The sequence below is a fragment of the Chiloscyllium punctatum genome, chromosome 37, assembly GCF_047496795.1.
Source record: "Chiloscyllium punctatum isolate Juve2018m chromosome 37, sChiPun1.3, whole genome shotgun sequence".
In the NCBI taxonomy this organism is placed as follows: domain Eukaryota; kingdom Metazoa; phylum Chordata; class Chondrichthyes; order Orectolobiformes; family Hemiscylliidae; genus Chiloscyllium; species Chiloscyllium punctatum.
Genome location: NC_092775.1, coordinates 40095700 through 40121522, shown reverse-complemented (window position 1 = coordinate 40121522; position 25823 = coordinate 40095700). Strand labels below are relative to the sequence as shown.

General features: G+C 40.0%; 1 protein-coding gene across 1 annotated transcript in view; it reads right to left on the bottom strand.

The window, feature by feature from the left end:
• The window catches only part of cse1l (CSE1 chromosome segregation 1-like (yeast)), a 47726-nt gene extending 31471 nt beyond the window's left edge, over positions 1-16255 (bottom strand). The window contains exons 1-5 of the mRNA XM_072556630.1: positions 16113-16255; positions 10691-10786; positions 7825-7967; positions 6812-6913; positions 6587-6732 (exon numbers count right to left, since the gene is read on the bottom strand). Coding sequence (XP_072412731.1) covers positions 6587-6732; positions 6812-6913; positions 7825-7967; positions 10691-10775 — 476 coding nt within the window. The 5' untranslated portion in view covers positions 10776-10786; positions 16113-16255. The remainder of the gene's footprint in view (positions 1-6586; positions 6733-6811; positions 6914-7824; positions 7968-10690; positions 10787-16112) is intronic.
• Positions 16256-25823: the final 9568 nt, after the last annotated feature.

The following is a 25823-nucleotide window of genomic DNA, read 5'->3' as shown; positions in this document are numbered from 1 at the left end:
ACGGATTGCACCTAAATTGGAAGGGGACTAATATACTGGCAGGGAAATTTGCTAGAACTGCTTGGGAGGATTTAAACTAGTAAGGTGGGGGATGGGACCCAGGGAGATAGTGAGGAAAGAGATTGATCTGAGACCGGTACAGCTGAGAACACAAGTGAGTCAAACAGTCAGGGACAAGGTAGGATGAATAAATTAAACTGCATTTATTTCAAAGCAAGGGGCCTAACAGGGAAGGCAGATGAACTCAGGGCATGGTTAAGAACATGGGACTGGGATAGCATAGCAATTAGGGAAACATGGCTCAGGGATGGGCAGGACCGGCAGCTGAATGTTCCAGGATACAAATGCTACAGGAAGGATAGAAAGGGAGGCAAAAGAGGAGGGGGAGTGGCATTTTTGATAAGGGATAGCATTACAGTTGTGCTAAGGGAGGATATTCCTGTATATACATCTAGTGAAGTTATTTGGGTGGAACTGAGAAATAAGAAAGGGATGATCACCTTATTGGGATTGTAATATAAACCCCCCAATAGTCAGAGGGAAATTGAGAAACAAACTTGTAAGGAGATCTCAGCTATCTGCAAGAATAATAGAGTGGTTATGGTAGGGGATTTTAACTTTCCAAACATCAACTGGGACTGCATAGTGTTAAAGGTTCAGATGGAGAGGAATTTGTTAAGTGTGTACAAGACAATTTTCTGATTCAGTATGTGGATGTACCTACTAGAGAAGGTGCAAAACTTGACCTACTCTTGGGAAATAAGGCAGGGCAGGTGATTGAGGTGTCAGTGGGGGAGCACTTTGGGGCCAATGACTATAATTCTATTCGTTTTAAAATAGTGATGGAAAAGGATAGACCAGATCTAAAAGTTGAAGTTCTAAATTGGAGAAAGGCCAATTTTGACAGTATTAGGCAAGAACTTGCGAAAGCTGATCGGAGGCAGATGTTCGCAGGTAAAGGGACGGCTGGAAAATGGGAAGCCTTCAGAAATGAGATAACAAGAATCCAGAGAAAGTATATTCCTGTCAGGGTGAAAGGGAAGGCTGGATGACTGAAGAAATTAAGGGTTTGGTTAAGAAAACGAAGGAAGCATATGTTAGATACAGACAGGATAGATCGAGTGAATCCTTAGAAGAGTACAAAGAAAGTAGGAGTACACTTAAGAGGGAAATCAGGAGGGCAAAACAGGGACATGAGATAGCTTTGGCAAATAGAATTAAGGAGAATCCAAAGGGATTTTACAAATACATTAAGCACAAAAGGGTAACGAGGGGGAGAATAGGGCCCCTCAAAGATAAGCAAGGAGGCCTTTGTGTGGAGCCACAGAAAATGGGGGAGATACTAAATGAATATTTTGCATCAGTATTTACTGTGGAAAAGGATATGGAAGATATAGACTGAAGGGAAATAGATGGTGACATCTTGCAAAATGTCCAGATTACAGAGGAGGAAGTGCTGGATGTCTTGAAACGGGTAAAGGTGGATAAATCCCCAGGACCTGATCAGATGTACCCGAGAACTCTGTGGGAAGTTAGAGAATTGATTGCTGGGCCTCTTGCTGAAATATTTGTATCATCGATAGTCACAGGTGAGGTGCCGGAAGACTGAAGGTTGGCAAACGTGGTGCCACTGCTTAAGAAGGGTGGTAAGGACAAGTCAGGGAACTATCGACCAGTGAGCCTGACCTCGGTGTTGGGCAAGTTGTTGGAGGGAATCCTGAGGGACAGGATGTACATGTATTTGGAAAGGCAAGGACTGATTAGGGATAGTCAACATGGCTTTGTGCGTGGGAAATCATGTCTCACAAACTTGATTGAGTTTTTTTGTTGAAGTAACAAAGATGATTGATGAGGGCAGAGCAGTAGTTGTGATCTATATGGACTTCAGTAAGGCGTTCGACAAGGTTCCCCATGGGAGACTGAATAGCAAGGTTACATCTCATGGAATACAGGGAGAACTAGCCATTTGGATACAGAACTGGCTCAAAGGTAGAAGACAGAGGGTCGTGGTGGAGGGTTGTTTTTCAGACTGGAGGCCTGTGACCAGAGGTGTGCTACAAGGATGGGTGCTGGGCCCTCTACTTTTTATCATTTACATAATTGATTTGGATGTCAGCATAAGAGGTACAGTTTGTAAGTTTGCAGATGACACCAAAATTGGAGGTGTGGTGGACAGTGAAGAGGGTTACCTCAGATTACAACAGGATCTTCACCAGATGGGCCAATGCGCTGAGAAGTGGCAGATGGAGTTTAATTCGGATAAATGCGAGGTGCTGCATTTTGGGAAAGCAAATCTTAACAGGACTTATACACTTAATGATAAGGTTTGAGGGAGTGTGGCTGAACAAAGGGACCTTGGAGTGCAGGTTCATAGCTCCTTGAAATTGGAGTCGCAGGTAGATAGGATAGTGAAGAAGACGTTTGGTATGCTCTCCTTTATTAGCCAGAGTATTGAGTACAGGAGTTGGGAGGTCATGTTGCAGCTGTACAGGACATCGGTTAGGCCACTGTTGGAATATTGCGTGCAATTCTGGTCTCCTTCCTATCGGAAGGATGTTGTGAAACTTGAAAGGGTTCAGAAAAGACTTACAAGGATGTTGCCAGGGTTGGAGGATCTGAGCTACAGGGAGAGGCTCTACAGGCTGAGGCTGTTTCCCCTGGAGCGTCGGAGGCTGAGGGGTGACCTTATAGAGGTTTACAAAATTATGAGGGGTATGGATAGGATAAATAGGCAAAGTCTTTTCCCTGGGGTTGGGGAGTCCAGAACTAGAGGGCATAGATTTAGGGTGAGAGGGGAAAGATATAAAAGAGACCTAAGGAGCAACTCTTTCACGCAGAGGGTGGTACGTGTATGGAATGAGCTGCCAGAGGATGTGGTGGAGGCTGGTACAATTGCAACATTTAAGAGGCATTTGGATGGGTATATGAATAGGAAGGGTTTGGAGGGATATCGGCCGGATGCTGGCAGGTGGGACTAGATTGGGTTGGGATATCTGGTCGGCATGGACGGGTTGGACCGAAGGGTCTATTTCCATGCTGTCCGTCTCTATGACTCTCCAACATACAAATTAGGAGTAGGCCATACAGCCATTTAAGTCTGCTCCACTGTTCAATAGGATGGCGGATCAGAGTCATCTATATTTCTATCCTTCCCTAATAAACCTCCTGCAACTGGCGTTTCAAGGATCTACATGCCTCTCTCATAAAAATATCAAGCTCTGCTTCTCACATTTTTTCAATAGAGTTCCAAGGTCTCACTGCCCTTAGACAACTTTTCCTCATTCTGTCTTAAATAAACAGCGATCCATAGTTTTAAATTCTCCCATAAGAGGCAACATTCTTCCCACATGTAGCCTATGGTTAGATCCCAGCTGATGTCACTACTGGATAAGTCAGATCTCAGAATGAAATCTGGCTTGACAGATCTTTTTAAATCTTAATATGGTGGTTACTCACTAAAACACATGCACACTAAGCTGCAGATTCTCTTTCACAAAAATACAGTAGTTTATGACATTAAGGGGGGGGGGGGGGGGGAAGAGGATAAACAAACCCAGTTATCTAAATACAGAAGTCAATTTGAAAGATCTTAAAACACATAGCAAATTTCATTTATTTCCCAACACCATTACTTTACAATATCAGAAAGTGATTACCTCTCTTAAATCTTTAAGTTGACAACTGATTTATTTTCCTAGTTCTTTCCTGTGAACTAGGTCTTCCTGCAAAAACACTCAAAACAGAATGCCAGACTTTCTCAATCTTTTAATCTGCTGACTTCAATCTCAGCACACCTGGCCTGGAGTTTGTTTAAACTAACTTTCTACCAAAGTAACTTATTCCTGGAACTGCTCATTCCTTTCCAGCAGAGAAATTATTCTCTGCTTACAACCCCAATCAGGCCTCAAAGTTCTTTAAAAGTGTACAATCTGTTTCCAAAGACAAAATTAATCCTCAATCCTTAAACCCAAAAAAAAGCTTATGTTCCTCAACATTTAAATTCCTCGGTTGAAAATCCAGCAACACACAAATCATCTTCTAGTATCACTTTAGGGGTTTCTTACTCTCTGATACATACTGGATTAGGAAACTGTTCTGGAAAGACTGACGAAACTAATCTTTTTTAAACATGTACAAAGGTACGAAATACACAAACCCTCAAGTTGAAATCCAAACTCTAAAAATGACAATTAAAAAATATAAATTAGACACCTTTTATCACAATGTCAAGACCCACCAATCTTGGATATAGTTCATTCAATTTGTCTCTTGACTTTTCAAAATACTCAGGAACATAAACCTAGTCAGTCTAACCTTTTCACAGAGTCATTCCAGGTAACAGCCTGGTAAACGTTTTCTAAATTACTTCCAATGTATTTCATATATTTCCTTAAATAAATGACCAATAGCGTAAAAAATACTCCAGATGTGGCCTTACCAATGCCTTGAATAACAATATCATTTATAACCTTTCCACTTTTATATTCAATTACTCTCACAACAAACAACATTTCATCAGTTTTCCTGATTACTTGCTAACCTATATCCTCTTGCCATCTCCTTTGGCCTCTTCACAATTTAATGGAGGAAGGGAGAGAAAAGACGACAGGGTGGATGTTCTTAGCAGCAGAGAAAAAAAGCTGTTGTCAGTTCGTGATTGGCTAAAATGCTCGTGAAAGCTTGCCCTTTTATAAAGAGGAATAGGAAGTAATTTAAGGCCACTCGAAGATCCGCCCAAACAAGACAAAGAAGGAATCACTGGAGTGAGCCTTGCTCCTACAAGTCTGTTCAGAAATTCTTAGAAAACTGAGGGAACAGTTTTCAACAGGCTCAAGTCAATATTACTTACTGAACTGTGAAGAGGTGAACGTGCTGGGAGGCAGAAGTAGCTGTAAACTGAAAAGACCACAAGTCTTCCAAGCACGTGTTGTAAACCTTTTATTGGTGTGGATTAAGACACAAAGGGTAGCTTTTCTATCGGTTAGAGTCTTTGAAGATAGAAAGAACATGTCCATGCAGTGTATCTGTTCCAACTCAATAAAACAAGTAACACGCATTGTTGGTTTGTTTCCTGGAGCAAGATTCTGACCATTCAGTCAACCAGCCTGCTTTAAAATCTAAACAAAGCCTAGCTGTTAACTGTCAATCAGCATTAATAGGTGGATTCGCTATATGGCAATGTCTTTACCAGAGTTCACTTGCCAAACAATCAACACTCTCCTCATCTGCAGCATAAATGTCTGTTTTCCCATGAATTTGTGTATTCTTGCAAATTTTTCTGATGAGTGCAATACAAAAGGTTTTGACAAAAATGTATCATTTTTCAGCAATGCTCATAGTTTAGAATATTAATCACCAACTAATTGGTCATTATGATAAAAAACATATACTTGTGTTTCTTACATTGTGCGATATTTTAGTTCCTACTTCAATTTTGTGCAGACACCACTCATTTACTTAATGTTTCCAAAAATTAACATTGAAAGACATTTGTTTTTATTTTCAGGTTTTCTGTCTGTCAGACCACTTGAAAGGATTAGCTCTTTACTCTTCTGATGACATTACTGCTACTGGACACCTGGAAATCCCTTGTCTTGTCGCAGATGCAAACTGACATTTGGAAAAAGGAAATTTGCACCAGCAATCATTGCTTCTTTGAGAGTAGCGTTGTGGTCAATGGTAAATGCTGCTCCAGCTTCATTCCTAACTGATAGATCTAGGCCAATTGCAGACAAAATACTTCCAAACTTTCTTCTATTTGAAAACTCTGATAAACGACAGAATTTCTTCCACTGCGCAATAACTTGTTAGTTGAAGCTGATAAAAATACCTATTTATTTTTCTACAACAATGATGAGCCATATAAAGTAGAAAACCTAACTGTTATACCACAATTTTGATTATAGCTTCTGAAATAATCAATAGATGGATACAGATGCTGTTCTAAACTCTGACATCATTGGAACTGAGATCTCTTTGGATTGTAGAACCAACTCTTTCACAGAGCCTGTCTCTGAGGTACATGTTGTGCTCATCATTAATGCCTCAAGAATAACTAGGTTGCAGATTTGGGATGGGTAGTGTGCTGTATGCCACAAGTCCTTATAACTATTAAGCAATGAAGATATTAAAGTTTGATTGGGTGAATTATTAAAAAATCTATTAAGGTTAAAGTGCAGTGACTTGGCCTGTAATAACAGAACATTAATACATTGACATCTTATCCTTCCCTTGAAAGCAGTAGGGCATGTGGCAATCAGAACATTTCTGACAGTGAACCAAGTGGTTTTCTGTTTAGGGAATAGGGAGGGCCAGGTGAGGAGGCAGATTTCTAAAGTGCTGCATTGGACTCGCATCCTTGACATGTACAATTATCAGTGATTCTCAGCTTTGGGATCAGCCTGGGAATGTGCTGTTCATTCCCATGTTTATCTATTTGGCGAGTGTGCCCAAGAGAAAACTGCTAGTTTTTTGGATTATTTTTCATCTGTATAAAAACCACCAAACATTAAAAATGAATAATCACAGCAGTCTACATAGATTGAAATCTTATACACGTCAAGTTCAGCAAAGAGCCTTTGAATACCTTTTGAATAATGAGTGTGCTGTTCGAAGCACGCCATTAATAACATGAAAATCTCCACTCTGAAAACGGTTAATCATTTCTGTCAGAAGATGTGGCCATTTCTGAGGAAAATCTTCACGCCCAATTATACTGATAGCATCGCTCAACTGCAAGAGAACACGGTCAAGTCAAAAACTAGAATACACAACTTTCATTCATTTTTTTGCACAAGTAGTAATCAGGTACCTGTTTCTGAATTTGTTCAGGACTGCTCAGCATCAAATTCACAATATTGGCTTTAATGGCCACCCGATCTGCTTCGCAGATTTTGTTTGGCTCATCTTCAATCTGAAGGTCAAAAAGAATGCAATCATAAGCGGAGATTTTTTTTAAAACCTGTAATATTTAAAATCTCTTAAAAATTAGAAATTAATTTAACTGGGTAATAAAGATCAATTCTGGAATGCCTTTGCAATCTACTCTTCATAAATGACAAGTCCAGCCAATTCAGTCCAGCCATGAGGGCTGCAGAACTGAGGAGAGGCAAGATCACAATGGGAGTTAAAAGCAATGAAGAGAATTTCAGAATCAAGATGTTGCTTTACCAGGAATCAATGAAGGTTACTGAACAGAGGAAGATGTCTGAATAAGATTTGATGGATGAGGGCACTGGCTACAGATTGTTGGACGATCTCATGTTTATGGTTGGTAGAACAGGGGAGGTTGGCCAGGAGTATATTGGAAGCGTGAAACCTACAGATTCATAGTATGGAAGATGCCAGTGCATGCAAGAGACTAATGGAACAGTTAATTGGCGTGGTTTCATTTTTCTATTTTATGACTAGGATATACCTTTAGTGAAAATCACAAATCTGACTACTTCTGCATATTTTCTATTGCTACTTCTGAAACAGCATTAAAAGATGCTCAGATTCACATCTCAGTCACTTGACCAAGCAGGATTTGAACAGAAAGGATTAATTAATTTCACCAAAAAAGAATTCCTAAAATCATTAAGTTATGCAGAGAATATTTAATAATAATATTATTATTATATGTATTAAATACCCAAATACCTGTTGTAACATACTCAATAATTACAGAATCATAAGTTTAGAATTTTATAAATACTTCAACTTCCTCAAGAACATTTTACTTTGAATCAATTTGTTTGTTTACACAGCATTGAAGGAATGATTTGAACACCTATATGGCACCTGCAAAATCAAATGGCCAATTGACTCTCACAGATTACTTACAATTCGCCAATTTCTTTTAATGTAGTTCTTGAAAGTTACACTTGAACACACTTTCATGACATTGTCTTGAGACTTTTCAATGAGAGTTAGCAGTAACAATGGATAATTCTGGCTTCTCTCCACTGATTCCAAGAACTTTTCAGCTGAAAAGCAAGAACTGAAAGTTAAATATGCGTCAAGAAAGCAGGATTTTCAGATCTACTTATTAAGATTATTAAGATTAATTCATGAAATTAATGCATGAAATACACTTATCCCTCTCAATAATTCTTCAAGGACAAGATGTGCAATTATCAATTGGCAAAAGATCTTTAACTGGAGTAGAACACCTTAAAACTAAATTGGGGAAACACAAACTTATTATACTTGGAGTACTAGTGATTTCCGCTCATGGGACACATATTAACAAATCACTTAAAATGTTATGATGGTTTTCAATTAGATTCCCAACTGCCTTAAAATTACAAAATTCTACAATCCATTTTAAACACAAACATAAGCATTTTAACTTCTTTGAAAACTTTCTATCTCACACACCAAGAAAATCAAATTCTCATTTTTACTGCATGACTGAAGTTGAACGAGACTTAACCTAGACAATGACCAGACATTTTACCACCAAATAAGAAAACTGAAACCTATTGTTTCATGATATGCAGTAGAATGGAGAGATTGAATTCAAAGTTCAAACTCCAGCATGGAAATTAATAATTTTGGTATACTATGTGACACTAAGTAAAAATTGCAGAAAATCTGATTGTTGTCATAGTAGCCCAATTGGGTCAGAATTGCCCCCAAGGAAGGTAATTACCATTCCAATGTTTGATTTTAGTTCTGCACTTACTGGTTGACTTCCCAAAGACCAAGAAGGATGGGAAATATTCTGAATCCCAAAAATAAAAACTTTTGTTTTCAATATATCAATACAATCCATAATGCTTGTAGTAGGTATGTTTGCACAAATAAGTTTGTGATGGCCCATATAACATGGCATAACCAATTCTGTGAAGCATTCATAGCATAACGAACTGGCAACTTTCGCAATGAACAAAAACGTGCAATAGGTAAAGGGGAAATGATGATAGCGACTTGACAGTCGGTGAAAAGTATTATATTTACAAACAATGAGACATGTTACCTTGCTTTTATTAAAAAAATACACAGACACTAAAATGACAACTAAGGTGTCTGTGACTATTCAGATGGAAGCTATGGACATTAATGGTCTTTCCTGGGTACATGTAATGCATTGTCTAGGTGTAGTCATGCATGAACAATGTTCAGTGAATCCATCTGACTTCTTACTAACTTCTATGAGGGAGCCTAGCTGTTCAAAGTAACACTAAAATAAAGACAAAATTATCTTCTGGGTCTTGCTTGGCTGTCTCCACAAGGGAAACTGTAAGGTTTACTCAAAAGCAGCAATCTTCTGTTCTACTACTTCAATTTCTGCATTGAGATAAATTGAGAGAAAGTCTTAATACAGATGGTGCATCCAAAATTGAATGGAGTCTTTAGGTACTATGGCCCATAACATTAAAACTCAAGACAATATTGTTATTTTTGGAAATATAACTGACTGTCCCTATTAAATGCAATTTTCTTAAATGCAGGTCACTGTATTACAAGTATGTAACAGTCACTCAACCATACTAAACTTTAACTTCAGTTGTGAAAAACATTCTGAAACATTTTAGATAGATCAACATTTTCTCTGCAATGCCTCAACCTGGAAAGAAGTGTGAAAATGAAATAATTTGACAGAGAAAATATTCATGAAGTCAAGGGTTTTCCTCAAATTTTAAAATCAATTAAGTTAGTTTACCACTCAAGCCCTAGCAAGAAATGGAAATTCAAATAGCCAGATATATTTTGGCTATGTCAACAATAAACAATTTTTAGGACATCATGAAAAGTTCAAAAATTTCTTCAAAATTAGTACTTCCCACGTGAGAAATTATGTTCAAGTTTTTCACTGGTTTGACTGGCGTTACCTTGCGCAAAAACATGTAACTTGTATACTGAGAAGTATCTGACGCAGCCAGAGATTTCTGAGCAGATTGCAAGTTTTAGTCAACTAACTGTAAATATATTATTGTCCCTCAGAAGATTAAGAACTCAAATTTTAGTGCAGATGTGGTTATAACAAGATGCATGTCAGAGCAATCGAGGATCTTATTATATTAAAATTGAGTTTCTGAAGTTTTCAAGGTTATGAAGGGAATTGACGGAAGCTGTTCAGCAATTCATTCACATGATCAAGATTAGAAATGCTAAGGTACAAGTTGAAATATGAAAAGTGTAAGTTACAGGGTGGCATGTCATGGCAACAGCGAAGACAAAAAGGAAATACAAATTGATTTTAATTAATAAAGATAGATCTGTCCAAGAAGTTACTATAGAGGACAAGCGAACATGCATAATTCAGTTCAATGCTAGTTTGGAGCTAAATTAAAATCAAATTAAGACTACAAGGCAGGATTGTCAATTTAAAATTAATTTAGTATGGCTTGCTGAACCAAATAACAACTTGCTACTCCACTACAAGATGGCACTTCAGTTTGATTACATTTAAGATAGCTCTGACAACAGTGTTTTCTAGTCATATACCAAGTTTGGGTAGACTAGATTTTGCATTCAAGTCTTCAGAACATTTCTAATCAATGAGAAAGAGTTACCACAGCCAAGGTTCAAATCTTATTACTTGTTTAACGTGTAGTCAATATGCATAAGTAATAAAGGTATTTGCATATAGTAAGATACAATGAATAAATGAATGTCAAGTAATCTGTTCTTCTAAAGAATAAGCATGTCAAGAACATAGGGACAGATGCTTGATGCATCTTTTAGTAACAAAGAAGATTACCTGGTCTCCTAACTGCTGGATCAGGGTCAAGAGTTTTCTTCAGAAATTCAGAGAGGGATTGTAAATTGGCATCACTGAGATCCATATTTAGAAATTCTAAAAGGAAAATGACCAAGGAACGAGATTAATATTTAACATAGCCAAATTCTGTCTGCTCATCTATTTTCTCTAAAACATAATTTTCCTGTACATTCTCGGTCGAGGGAATGCATCTACTTCCAAAAAAAAAACTGTGCTCATTTTAACTCTCCCTGCAAATAATCAGGTGGACTAATAATTTTCTTGGGGAGAAAGAAGGCTACCTCTTCGCAGTTATAAAATGTTCCAGAACAGAATCCCAGCTCCATCCAGTTTTTCACTGAGCAATCCAAATCTAATCTTACTGCCCTGCTCTTACCTCAACTTTGAATCTTCCTCTGCTTCAAATATGTATTCACGTTTAACTTTAAACACCACTGTGGGAAAGTAACAAATACTATGTAAAGAAATTTCTAACCTCTCTCCTCGATCTCACAAGAAGACCTTAAATTGATGACCCTCAATGCCGATTCTACACAGATAGGATTTGAGTCAAAAAGTGTGACGCTGGAAAAGTACAGGTCAGGCAGCATCTAAGGAGCAAGAAAATCAATGTTTCGGGCATAAGCACTTCATCAAGGATGGTGGGGGTGGCACAGGGAAGGGGGGGCTGAGAGAAAAATAGAGGGATGGGGGTGGGACTGGTGGAAGGTAGCTGGGAAGGTGATCGGTAGATGGAGGTGGGGTGTGATGATGATAGATTGGAGAGGAGGATGCAGTAGATAGATAGGAAGGAAGATGGACAGGTAGGACAGTCAAGAGGGCTGTACAGAATTGGAGGAATGGAATGCAGATAGGGGTGGGGAGGGAAATAAATCTCTGGTGGTAGGGTCTGATTGTAGTTGGCGGAAATGGCGAAGGATAATGCGCTGCATCCCGAAGATTAGTGGGGTGGAAGGTGAGGACCGGGGGTTCTACCTTTGTTGAGGTTGGAGAGATGGGGTTGCTGAGTTTTCCTGCAATTCCAAAATATATTTCCCTCCCCAATCCTAGCAGCATTCCGCAGAGACCATTCCCTCCACGATGCCCTCTTTAGGTCCACCCTCCATTCCCAGGACCTTCTCTTGCCACTGCAAAAGCTGTAAAACCTGCACCCACACCTCCCCCCTCACCTCCATCCAAGGCCCCAAAAGTATCCTACCACATCTGGCATAGATTTTCCAGCACATCCAAACACCTCACCTGTGGTGAGAAAGTGAGGACTGCAGATGCTGGAGAACAGAGTTGAGAGCGTGGTGCTGGAAAAGCACAGCTGGTCAGGCAGCATCCAAGGAGCAGGAGAATCGACATTTCAAGCATAACCCCTTTATCAGGAACATCATTTACTGTGTCCGCTGCTCTCGATGTGAGCTCAGGCAACTGCGTGTATGGAGTTTGTACATTTTCTCCGTGTCCGTGTGGGTTTCCTCCGGGTGCTCCAGTTTCAATGTAGGGGAATGGGTCTGGGTGGGTTGCTCTTCGGAGGGTCGGTGTGGACTTGTTGGGCTAAAGGGCCTGTTTCCACACTGTAAGTAATCTAAACAGATCTCCTCTACATTGGGGAGACAGGACGCCAACTTGCAGAATGTTTCAGGGAACACCTCTAGGATACATACATTAAACAACCCCAACACTCTGTGGTTGACCACTTCAACTCCCCTTCCCACACCGCCAGGGACATGCAAGTCTTGGGCCTCTTCCACCACCAAATCCAAGCCACCCGATGACTGGAGGAAGAATGCGCCATCTTCCGCCTTGGGACCTTCAAACCAGTTTCCTCATCTCCTCTCCCCCCAGCTTATCCCAGATGCAACCCTCCAACTCGGCACCACCCTTTTGAACTGTCCTACCTGTCCATCTCCCTTCCCATCTAACCGCTCCACCCTCCCCTCTGATCTATCATCATCAGCCCCCACCTGCATCTACCTATTGCCTTCCAAGCTACCTCACCACCACCATCCTATTTATCTCTCAGACCTCCCCACTCCATTCCTGATGAAGGGCTAATGCCTGAAACGTCAATTCTTCTGCTCCTTAGATGCTGCCTGACCTGTGTTTTTCCAGCCCCACATCTTTCTACCCTGATCTCCAGCATCTGTAGTCCTCACGGTCTCCGACAAACAGGATTTTCTTGAATAAAGATCATTTTTAAAAAACTGTTAAAAATTTTTTTTCACTATCTTTGCTCTAGTGTGAACAACCTTACCATCTCAAATACCAGGTATGAGGTTGGTGATTTTACTCTGGTCAGTTTAGTTGATGTCCTTTTGATAAAAGCATACCCAAACTTATGTACAAGCACTATTTTTCTTAAACTTTGCAACTTATTTTTCACCTAAAATTTGAAGCAGTTAATCCCACTGGCCTTCAATTCAAAGACGACTTAGTCAGCAAATATAAGCTAGTTCCCTTCATTAATAAATATGTTTTAAATGCTCATTTGCTCTTGAACTGTAGGTTTGAAAAGTTGGACTAGAAATTAATTTTGAAATAATTGGTGTAATATTACCTGGTTTATCTAGTCCTATCTTTCGAACAAGGGGAACAGACTGAATAAACTCCAGTTCTGCCACATGGTTAGTATACTTAAGGAAGCTTGAAAAATTATGGCCACATCCTTATCTTTCTTTTCTCCTCTTTCTGACTTTTAAAGAAAAAATGTTCAGGGTGGAGTCCACAAGCATCCAAAGCTTCCACACAAGTTCTGGTAACGTTTTTCAAAACAAAAACATTTTCTGCAGTAACCTTAATTCTGCCAAGTCAAGTATGCTCTACATAAAGATTTTAAAAAGTACATCCTTTCTAATTAAAGCACTATTTTATCACTGGACAGCTATAAACTCTCCAATACTGTTCTCTTTTCTTTTGTATATGTTTAGGTTACCTTTTTATTGTATTTAATGCTACATGCCTCATTTACCCAACGAGCCTTTCTAAATTCTCATTTTGCTTTCCTTTGACATTTCCTATAATCCTTATGAATGTCTTCAATTCTACCACATGCCACCCTCTGAAGATTCAGTTTATTGTTGATGTGGAATTGATCCACAAATGGAATATTTTGTGGAACAATAAAAACCAATATCTGAATTCTCCACAACAGTTCATAATTTGTACGGCTGCCTTAGAAATAAAGCATGCCATATGAATGATCATCAATAAACTTTGAACTTTGTGGTGAAAATGCAAGATCAACTCACATTCTTACAGAGCAAGATTATGGAAATACAGATAATTAGTAAAAAGTAACAGCACTAAATGAAATCTGCAGCAACATTTAATATTTTGAGTGAGACACACCATATCAAAAAATATAAACTTCATCTTTTGGGTACTAACAAACTTGCTGTGTATTTATTATGGAAATACAGTATTCTAAATTACTATCTTTTAACCATAAACGCAAATTATTTTCAGGAATAGAAATAATATCAAGGCAGCTTCATCAGTGGTTAAAATAGAAGATTATATTTATGAACTCAGTTCTTTTGCTAAGTTTAAATAATGTACAACTTCAGAGAATTATAAACAAATAAACAGTAATTAAGATTGTTTACAAACTGACACAAAGATAAATTTGAGACTACATTAAATAGGGCTTCCAATTGAAATATATTAAACATAGTGGGGATTGTGACAACTACGCATTACCTACTCTCAAAGTAATATTGTTATGCACTGTCTCAGTTCTGGTTCTTTGTTGACAGGTATGCATCACATAACATGATCAACCATCTCAGAATATACAGGATCATCCAGCACCCCAACTTGATAGGTGCTGGGACACATCTTTTCTCTTATTTTCCTTTAGTACTTCTTACATGCAGTACTGTATTCTGCATTTGGCAGCATCCACTCTCATCCCAATGCCACTGTACGAGTATTTCTGCATCATTAAATAATGCTCGAGAGCGGCACTATTCACCTTCTGAATGACTGGCACACATATGCATGTCACCATATTGTGTATTACAAGACATAGATGTTACTGAAGTATTAGCCTTCAAAGAAAAGAATACCTCAGAAACACTTTCAAAGTCCAAATTTACTACTATAATATTGTTTAGATTTTGACAAAAATTAAGAAAACTCAAGATCTGTTCTACATGGCTAAATTCCACCAATAACACCATGGTACCAATGATCTGCCATCGGAAGCTTGCACATAACAGCCCATGAAGAAATCATCAGGAGTTGGGGAGTTCAGGGTCCAGTCAACATTTATCTTTCAATCAACAACGAGATTATTTACTTATTATCAGATACAGACTTTGGACAAATGAGCACTGACTATATTTCAAAGTACTTATTGATTATAGATGCTCGAGACGTCTGGTGGCTATGAAAAGTAGCACATTTTTCCTTCATTTATAATAGCACTAACGACACAACTGGGTTAACTGCAACTGAACCTCACATCGGCCAAGACGCTGAAGTTACTGCGATTGGAAGCAAAGGGCAAGTCCCGTAAATGTAAACTTGTCATACGGTGTCGTTTATGAACAATAGCAGAGATTCTGAATAGAAAGCAAAATGCATTAGGCTATACCAGTCTAAAATCGAAGTGCAGAGAGAAACGTGCTCGGGCGGGGAGGACAAAGTTTCCGGAAGGTCTCAAGAATAATTAAAGACGGGTTCAGTGTGCACTCGCGTCAAATCTACCATTCAGCTTTATTTCATTCTAAAAATCCTAATAGATTGGCATGTCAGAAGACTAGAACGTTCTCACTTGGTTTCGTAATCTATATTTTTGACCTACACCATGTTTTATAATAAGAAGCTTGCAAAGGCAGCTTGTATAGCCCTCAGCCCAGTGTGCTAAGGGAAGCAGCTGGGGCAACAGTACATTTGCCCTCGAGAAGCAGCGCGGCTTCAACACTCAGAGCAAGGCCTTGGGATAAATGCGGCCACTAGCGAACGTGTTGCACGTAGCTTGGTGATTGACAGGTTGGCCAACCAATCACAAAGCCTCATCACAGACGTTTGTCCGCCGTGACACCAATCAGAGCTGACCAGGAGAGGGAGCAGCAGGTTTGGTTGAAGTAAAGCAGTTCACGTTGGGCCGAGGGCTGGGCCCGGCGGGGCATTGCCTTCCCTGCCGATCCATCCGAACAAAGGTGAGAGCAATCGGTATCCAGGTCCCCCCCAATGTCTGTGCCTAGAAAGTGGCAGCTTGCCCACTTCAGGACACTGGCTTTGTGGAAGTCGCTGCATCGACAACATCCGTCGGGGATATCAGCCCCTTTTTCTGAGATCTGAAAAGAAAGGGCCCGGCTCCTCAAAGCAAGAGGACAGGCGGCTCAACATCGGCCCGCGGAAATCGTAGAAAGCAGACAAAGATTTGGAGAGGCCCAGTCTCTCCTACCTTTTTGTTTTGAAGCCGAAGTGATTTCAGACCCACAAACACCGCTCTCCGTTCAAGGCTCGTTCAAACACAAGGAAAATGGCGCGCTGCCTAACGCAGGCATGCGCACTACGGCAGAACCGCACCTCCGCCTCGCGCACACGCGCTGTCCACCGCCCGCCCCGCAACAGCCACGTGCTGGGTATGCCTACGTCAGCAGGCACGGTGGAGACCATCCCCAATGCCGAGGGTCAATGCACCTGTCCAGTTGCAATCTTTCTAGTGTCGTGGAGAAACGAGGTTCGGGATTTTGACCTGGCGATGTATTTCCAAGTCAGTATGGTGTGTGGTTTGGAAGGGATCTTGTAGATATTCCCCTGTATCTGTTTTCCTTGTACTTTCAAGGAGTAAAAGGTCTCATGTTCGGATGGTGCTTTCGAAGGACCATTTATGAGTTACTGCAATATAATTTGTAGATGGTACACATGGTGCATTGGAGGTTAAAATCGTGAATGGTATTGGTGGTGAATGTGTTGCCAAGGGATCAGGCTGTTTTGTCCTGAATGATGTTGAGCTACCTGAGTGTTGGAGCTGTCTCCGTCCAAACAAATGGAGAATAGTCCTTCATGCTCTTGCACCTCGAAGATGGTGATGACACTGGGTAGATAGGAGGTGAGCTACTGACTGTGAATAGAATTGAATGGAGAATAACCCTTCATGCTCTTGCACCTTATAGCCGGTAATGGCACTGGGCATTTGGGAGGTGAGTTACTGGCTGTGGAATTCCTAACCTCTTGCTTGCTCTTGTAGCAGACATTCTGTTCACTTTATTCTGGTGCCACTGGTAACACCATTATATTGATAGTGTGGAAATTCGGTCATTCTGTGGGAAATGGTTAGATTTTGTCTTGTTTGAGGTAGCCATTATCTGACACTTGCATGGCACAAAAATCATTTACTCCTTATCAATCTAAGACTGATGTTATTCAGGCCTTGCTATGTGACTGCAAAGGGTGGCACGGTGGCTCAATCGTTAGCACTGGTGCCTCACAGCAGGGACCCAGGTTCAGTTTTTGTCTCGGGCAGCTGTCTGTGTGGAGTTTGCATGTTCTCCCTACATCCATGTGGGTTTCCTCTGAATCCTCTGGTTAGCTCCTACATTCCAAAAACGTGCAGGTTAGGTGGATTGGCTGTGCTCATAGTATCCAGGGATGCGCGGCCTCATCTTCACTATGGACATCCAATCCCTCTACCCCTCCATCCGCCAGGGCCAGGGTCTCGAAGCCCTCTGTTTCTTCCTCTCCCGATGTCCCCAACAGTACCCTTCCACTGACAGTCTCACTCATTTGGCTGAACTGGTCCACACCGGTAACAATTTCTCCTTCGAATCATCCCACTTCGTCCAGACCAAAGGGGTAACCATAAGCACCCGTATGGGCCCCAGCTCTGCCTGTCTCTTTGTCGGCTATGTAGAACAGTCCATCTTCTCTAGTAACACCAGCATCACTCCCCACCTCTTCCTCCGCTACATTGATGACTGCATCTGCGCCACCTCATGCTCCCACGAGGAGGTTGAGCAGTTCATCAACTTGAAAATGTATTGCTGGAAAAGCGCAGCAGGTCAGGCAGCATCCAAGGAGCAGGAGAATCGACGTTTCAGGCATGAGCCCTTCTTCAGGAATGTTCATCAACTTCACCAACACATTCCACCCGACCTTAAATTCACTTGGACCATCTCTGACATTTTTTACAAACCCATCAACTCCCACATCTACATGGATTACACCTCTTCCCACCTTGCCTTCTGCAAAAATGCTTTCCCATATTCTCAATTCCTCCGCCTGTGCCATTTCTGCTCTGAGGAGGACCAGTTCCACCACAGAACACACCAGATGGTCACCTTCTTTAAAGACTGCAATTTCCCGACCCACATGGTTTAAGATGCCCTCCAACGCATCTCATCCACATCCCACACCTCCGCCCTTAAACCCCACCCCTCCAACCGTAATAAGGACAGAAACCCCCCTGTCCACACCTTCCACCCGACCAACCTTTGCATGATCCACATCATCCGCCGACATTTCCGCCACCTCCAAACAGGCCCCACCACCAGCAATATATTTCCCTCCCTACCCCTTTCCAATTTCTGCAAAGACCGTTCCTTCCGTGACTACCTGGTCAGGTCCACACCCCCCAACAACCCGTCTGCCTTCCCTGCCACCGCCGGAATTGCAAAACCTGTGCCCACACCTCCATTCAAGGCCCCAAAGGAGCCTTCCACATCCATCAAAGTTTCACCTGCACATCCACCAATGTCATTTATTGTTTCTGTTGCTCCAGATGCGGTCTCCACTACATTGGGGAGACTGGATGCCTTTTCGCAGAGCGCTTTAGGGAAGTCTCCAGGACACCCGCACCAATCAACCCCACTGACCCGTGGCCCAACATTTCAACTCCCCCTCCCACTCTGCTGAGGACATGCAAGTCCTGGGCCTCCTCCCCACCATTCCCTCACCACCTGACGCCTGGAGGAAGAATGCCTTATTTTCCGCCTTGGAACACTTCAACCCTAGGGTATCACTGTGGACTTCACCAGTTTCCTCATTTTCCCTCCCCCCCCAGTTCCAAACTTCCAGCTCAGCACCATCCTCATGACCTGTCCTACCTGCCAATCTTCCTTCCCAGCTCTCTGCTCCACCCTCCTCTCTGACCTATCACCTTCATCCCCACACCCATCCACCTATTGTACTCTTTGCTACCTTCTCCCCAGCCCCAGCCCCCTCCCATTTATCTCTCCACCCTGGAGGCTCCCTGCCTTCAGCCCTGATGAAGGGCTTTTGCCCAAAACGTCAATTTTCCTGCTCCTTGGATGTTGCCTGACCCGTTGTGCTTTTCCAGCACCACTCTAATCTAGACTCTGATTTCAAGCATCTGCAGTGCTCTCTTTTGCCTAGGCTGTGTAGATTAGCCATGGAAAATACAGAGTTGTAGAATGGGGGATGGGTTTGGATGGGATGTTCTTTGGAGGATGTGTGTGGACTCAATAGGTTGAATGGCCTGCTTCCAGATTGATAATTCTATGATTGAAATGTCAGGAATTTTCCCATGGATATTACTACAGTACCTAAATCAAGGATATCTGATATGCACTTACTGCTGTTCTTGAATGAAGGTATTACATCTTTCCAAATCAGCAAGCATCTTAAAAGACGGGCTAATTCACATCAAGTCTCATTCAGCCATCACTCCTATTTTGTTGATCTTCAGTAGCTTCTGGTCTTACTCCAATCATTTTAAAAGCTCTCAAACCTTTTATCAAATCTCTTCATGGTCTCACCCTTCCCAAGGTCTGTAACCGTCTTCAACTCTTCAACCTCTGAGATCTGTCTTTCAATTTTGGCATCTTACAAACATCGCAGCATCGCAGCTGTTTGAGCCTCAAACTCCAGCATTCTCACAAGTCACTTAATAAACAGAAGTTTAAAGAGCTAGGGGTTAGCTAGATTGAATGTTTTTAGAAATCATTTACTTATCTTTATCAGAATAAATGCAGTTGCTGAATTCACATTGTATTGACAACAATTTGCACTGCTGTAGCATAATATTTTCAAGAAAAGCTTCAATGAAATAAATCTGTAAATCTAAAACAAACTCCCAGAATGCTGGAGAAATTCAACAGGTCTGGCAGCTTTTGTGGAGGGAGAAATTCTGGTTGCTTCTTCAAATTGGTTCACTGTTTTTCTCTCCACAGATGCTGCCAGACCTGTTGAATCTTTCCAGCATTCTCTGTGGTAGTTTCGGTGAAAGTTTATCTTGTTTATTTTAATAAATTATCCAGTTGCTTGTATAAATTCAAGTCATTTTCAGCGTTGCCCTCCATCAGTTTTGGCTGATTAAACATGATGAAATCTTATGCAGAAATGCCCTTCCAGTGTCAAGATTTTGGTACCTTCTCACTGACTACCCTGGTGATATTGAAAAGTTACAATCGAAGGATAATGCAAGTTCCAGTGGCATTGCTGCAAAGACTATACTGGAAAAGAAATCTGCATGATACCAGTCTTTCCAGGAGACTTTATGGAAAATAGACAATTAAAATGGTTTAGATTAACATTCCTAAAGCATGGTGATTGCCATGTTGACTATTCCCCATTCTCACTGACTGCAGATGCAACTCATGAGCTCATATGAAGAATGTATCCTGCTTTCGCAGGGTTTCCTGCTCACATTTTTTTAAAAAAAAGGATTTTCAATCAACTCTGTCAACTTTGGCCCACAATACCTAGAGGGAAGTTATTGTTCAGAATGTCACATTTGATGATTTGGGTTGACGCATCTTTAAGGCCTTTCAAGTCTGCAGGTCAAATTATGGACATTTGGCAGGAAACCAGACTGTGCACCAGAATCTGACACAGGTGTTCATCCAATTTTTAAGAGTGAGCTTTATTGAACAGCTATTGTTCTGAAAATTTCAGACAGAAATCACCCCTCTAGTCTTTAAACATGTTTGTTGTTCAGATGATTGATTGAACCACTTAGCTCTTTCCTGTAAGGGATTTGGAATTTAAGTTGATATTTATCAGGTCAGATCAAGAATTCTGACAAAAGGTTGAAATTGTGAAGGTTATATGCAATGTAGGGATATGATTGTTATGTTAGTAAAAATAGAATTCTCTTAACTGAGTCACTTGTGCAAAATATTATTCATAACTTGTTTACCTTTATTTCATCACTGTAGTTTGCCACTACTTAAATTGATTAGTACTCTTAATCTTTGAATTATTGTTTTCTTTATTTTTCAATCTGTTTTATTTTCAATCCGTACCCAAATGCTGAATAATTAATAGGTGGCATTGTAGTCCATGGAAATGATAACATAAAATTACAAGGGGATATCAATAGACAAGTAAGTGGGCAAAAATGTGGCAGATGGATTTTAACATAAGCAAGTTGAGGTTATCTATTTTGGACTGAAAATGCATAGGCCAGGAGACTGTTTAGATGGTATCAAGTTAAATACAGTGGATGTCAAAGAGACTTGGGGTTCCAGATGCATAGATTTTTAAATGCCACAAACAAGTACAGAAAATAATCAGGGGGGCTAATGGAATGCTGGCATTTATATCTAGAGGACTGGAATGTAAGAATGCAAACGTTAGGCTGGAGGTCTTGGTTAGACAACACTTGGAGTACTGTGAGCAGGTGTGGGCATTATATCTTCGGAAGGACACATTAGCCTGAGAGAGATTATTATGTAGATTTATAAGAATGATACCAGGACTTCAGGGGATTAGCTATGAGGAGACATTATATAAATTAAGCCTGTTTTCTCCAGAATTCAGAAGCTTAAAAGGTGATCTGATGGAAGACTTCAAGATATTAATATGGAAAGACAGGGTACATAAACTATTTCCATCGACTGGGGATTCTAGAATTAGGGTGCATAGTCTTGAGAATTCAGACCAGACTATTCAGGAGAGATGTTAGAAAGCACTTCTACACACAACGGGTGTTGGAGGTTTACAACTTTGTTCCATAAATGGCAATTGATGCAATATTAGTTGTTAATTTTAAATCTGAGATAATGTTTTTGTTAGGCCATAGGCAGGCATATGGAGTTAGGACACAGATCAGCCATAATCCCATTGAATAGCTTAACAGGGGTTGAATAGCTGACTTCGTCTCCTGTGTTCATTCTGCACCCACAGGGTACTTGTACACATCAGATTTTGATTCAGTTGAATCATAGAATTTCCATTAATCCAAACTTAATGGAAAATGAGAAGGAGTATTCTTAACAAGTGTTGTAACATAGCCCACTGATATTTTTAATGCTGTGTACACAATCCCTGTAGCATTACAAATCAGCAATAATCTACAGCAATCATGTTAACATTACCTCAGCCAATATGATCGTAAGGGAAACCACTCTACTTCGGGAAGAGTTTCATACAACTCTTGTATGTTTTAGTAAGGTCTCCTCTCATTCATCTAAACTCGAATGAGTACCAGCCCAACCTACTCAATTTCTGCTCATACCAAAATCCCTCCATCCCTGGATTCAACCCAGTAAACTTTCTTTGGACTGCCTCCAATGCCAGTATTTATTTCCTTCGATAAGGGGACCAACTGTTAGCAATATTCCAGCTATAATCTGAGTAGTACCATGATTAGTTTTAGCAAGACCTTCATATTTCTATATTTTATTCCTTTTGAAATAAAGGCCCATATTCTATTTGCCTTCCATATTACCTATGGAAATTGAATAATAGCTTTTTATAATACTTTATAATTGGCTCATGTTTTTCCGTATAATTCTATACATTCTTCATCAGTACCTCTCAGCTTCAGCCAGTTTCTTTGTATTTATTAATTCTTCTCTCATCATACATTTAAAAATCAAATGAGAATGTGTAATATGTTAATATCTGTCAATTATAAATTGAAATTTTCCAAACCCTGCCGTATCCCCATCTTTTCTGAAGGTCCAATTCAATTTTGAACTTTCAAAATGAAGAACTACATGTAAAGTTTTACAGCATCATTGCTCACCATCCTGAGATACTGGGTTGCACTTACCATTGACCACATTGTAGGATTGATCTATTTTCAATAATTATTTTGACATGATTTAAACAAATGAGGAATTATATTATTTTTAATTGTAGTTAGTTGTTTCAGTAGGTAAGAAACTATACAGCTATGTTAAAAGTAACATTAATGGTCTTTTTGCTGTTTTATAGCTCAATCTGATATAAACTTAGGGTAATACACAAAAAATATGTAACAAGCCTGGATGTATTAGTTATTTTGAGTGTTAATTTGTTTTGTGTATCAACAGTTATTGTGGAGTCACATATGGTGCTTGTATTTAAAGGAAATTGATCGATTTTGGAGAACATTCAGATGTATGGGACATTCAGAAAGCTGGTCAATCACTAGGGGGTGATATGACATACTCTATGCAGAGACAGAAATTGCTCATTTGTGTGTCCTTATTTTGGTGAAGAACTTTTGAGTTGGTAAACTAAGACAAGCTGTTATAAAAGAGAGAACCTTAAAATATTGACATGTTAAAGAATGAATGAGAAGACAGTAGGAAGTAATGTCACTAAAATATTTTTTTTAAAAATAAGCTAATCAGGAATTGGGTGTTGACTATCTAACCAATGCAAGATTGACCATGAACTGGTCATGCTCAAATAAACTATTTAAAGTTCCTGATGCCTTTGGTCATGCACACGGAGTAGTAGTTACTAAGTTACAGGTAAATAATGTGCTTAGCAGTTTGTTACAAAATAAGGAAGATCAAAGAGAGAAGAACACCATTGATAAGAACAGAAGAAGAGATCTGTGCTCAGTCAACCTGTTATGAATGGACATGACCAAAGGCTGAAACCCACAGCTTTTATTAAGTTTGATTTCTATTGTAATTATTATAATAAATGCTGTAAAACTTGTAAAAACAAATTTGCGCCTTCGGTCTCATCACTAATCATGACAAATAAACCTTAGATCGGCTCTCTCAAACTCAATCTATAATTATAATTGTGTTAGATCTTACAATTAAAGTTAAAATGCATACCAAAATCCTTATTACTTCTCATTTGGAAACACACTAGGAAATGGAATTTAAAGTAATGAAGTCTTCAGAAACGTATCCACAGTCTTTGACTTAACTGCATACAACATCAGTAAGAGAATCGAAGGTCATGAGAAGTCAGGAAAGTGGATTTTGATGATTATCAGATCACATGCCTTTGTGAAGTTTGTAAGTAACAACACAAACATTTCCCTGTCCAGGCTCAGGAAGTTAATAAAGGGCCTTCTGCATATCTAAAAGATCTGAGTGTATAGTTACCACATCCTTAATGAAGTAGTCACTATTGTCTTATTAGATCATAGAGTTGCTCACTTATTAGAGAGAGACAACTGGTGGTAGTTTAACCTGGGAGTCACTGCATCTCAAGCAAGGGGAGAGATTGAGAAGGAAAATCTCCATGCTAATTTCAGTTGGTGCAGGAATTAACCTATGCTGTTGGTATCACTGAATCGCAAGCTAGCCATCCATCCAACTCACATCCTTAATTATAGAAAACTAATCAAGTTATTTCCCAAATGATGTTTAGTTTAATGCCATAACACTTTTTTTAAAAAAAATGCAGGTAACCTAATCATCTAAAAAAAATTGAACTGTCTCAAATCTTAAAAAGTCTTAGATCACTCTGATCAGGAACTTCAGTTGTATTTTATTGTGGATTTTAAAAAATATTTGTTCACTGTACATGATGTTTGCAGTCAAGGCCAAAATTTACTGCCCATTTTTAATTGTCCTCAAAGATAATGATTTGCCTTCTTGATGCACTGTAGTCCAGGTAAAGTAACTACTGTATACCCATATTGCTGCTTGGAAGCTCCAGCATTTTTATCCACATACAATAAAGGAACAGTATAGTGTCAGGTTAGGCTGGTATGAAATCTGGAAGGGGATTTGCAGATGCTGATGACCCTGTGCATCTACTGACCTTGTCCTCCTTAATCATAGGTTCAAAAAATGATATTGAGAGAGACTCAAAGTTGCTGTAATATATGTAGGTGATGCATACTGTTACCACTAGACGCCATAGTGAATGTTTAAGATGGTAAATGGAGTAATCATCACAAATGAAACACCATTCAGCCCAGTTGTTGTTAGGTTGTGTATTTATCATGGCAAATGTTCCATCACATACTTGACTGATGCCCTGTAAAAAGTACATAGTCATTAGGGAGTCACGAGGTGAGTTACTTGCCCCACAATTCCCCCTGGCCTGCTCTTGCAGCCACAGCCTTTGTATAGCTGGCCCAGCTTGGTTTCTGATGAAGAGTCATTCGTCAAATACTTCCTCAATGTCAAAGGCAGTCACTCTCACCTCAACTTGATATCAATAGCATTGTTGATGTTACTTTCCACTTTGTTTATGATTCAAAGTAGTCTGATAGGGTGTTGTTTGGATTCAATTTTATGGTAAGGGCACACAAGGATAACTTTCCACATTGTCTGATAGATTCCAGTGTGTCTGCTGCATTGGAACAACTTGGTTCATTGCAGGGGATTGTTCTGGAGCACAAATCTTCAGCACTACAGCAGTGTTTTGTCAGGGCCTATAACCTTCATTGTATTCTGATATTTCTTGCTATCATATGGGGGAAATGACATTTTCAAAAATTATTTATTATATTGCATACCTCAAAATGATCAAGCTGGATCATCCACTTAATACTTTCAGCTGTTTTAGAGACATGGAGGGCTCTGTCATTACTGAAAACAGGCATACCTATGGACCCTCCTCTGGTTAATCAACCATCTTCGACTATTGAGGATTGAATGCTGCTTAGTAGCAGTCATCATGGGTCGAGGTTGGTATCTCATTTTTTGAGGTAAAAACAATGACTGCAGATGCTGGAAACCAGATTCTGGATTAGTGGTCCTGGAAGAGCATAGCAATTCAGGCAGCATCCAAGGAGCTTTGAAATCGACGTTTCGGGCAAAAGCCCTTCATGATGAATAAAGGCAATGAGCCTGAAGTGTGGAGAGATAAGCTAGAGGAGGGTGGGGAGAAAGTAGCATAGAGTACAATGGGTGAGTGCGGGAGGAGAGGGTGGAGTGGATAGGTGGAAAAAGGAGCTAGGCAGGTAGGACAAGTCCAGACAAGTCATGGGGACAGTGCTGAGCTGGAAGTTTGGAACTGG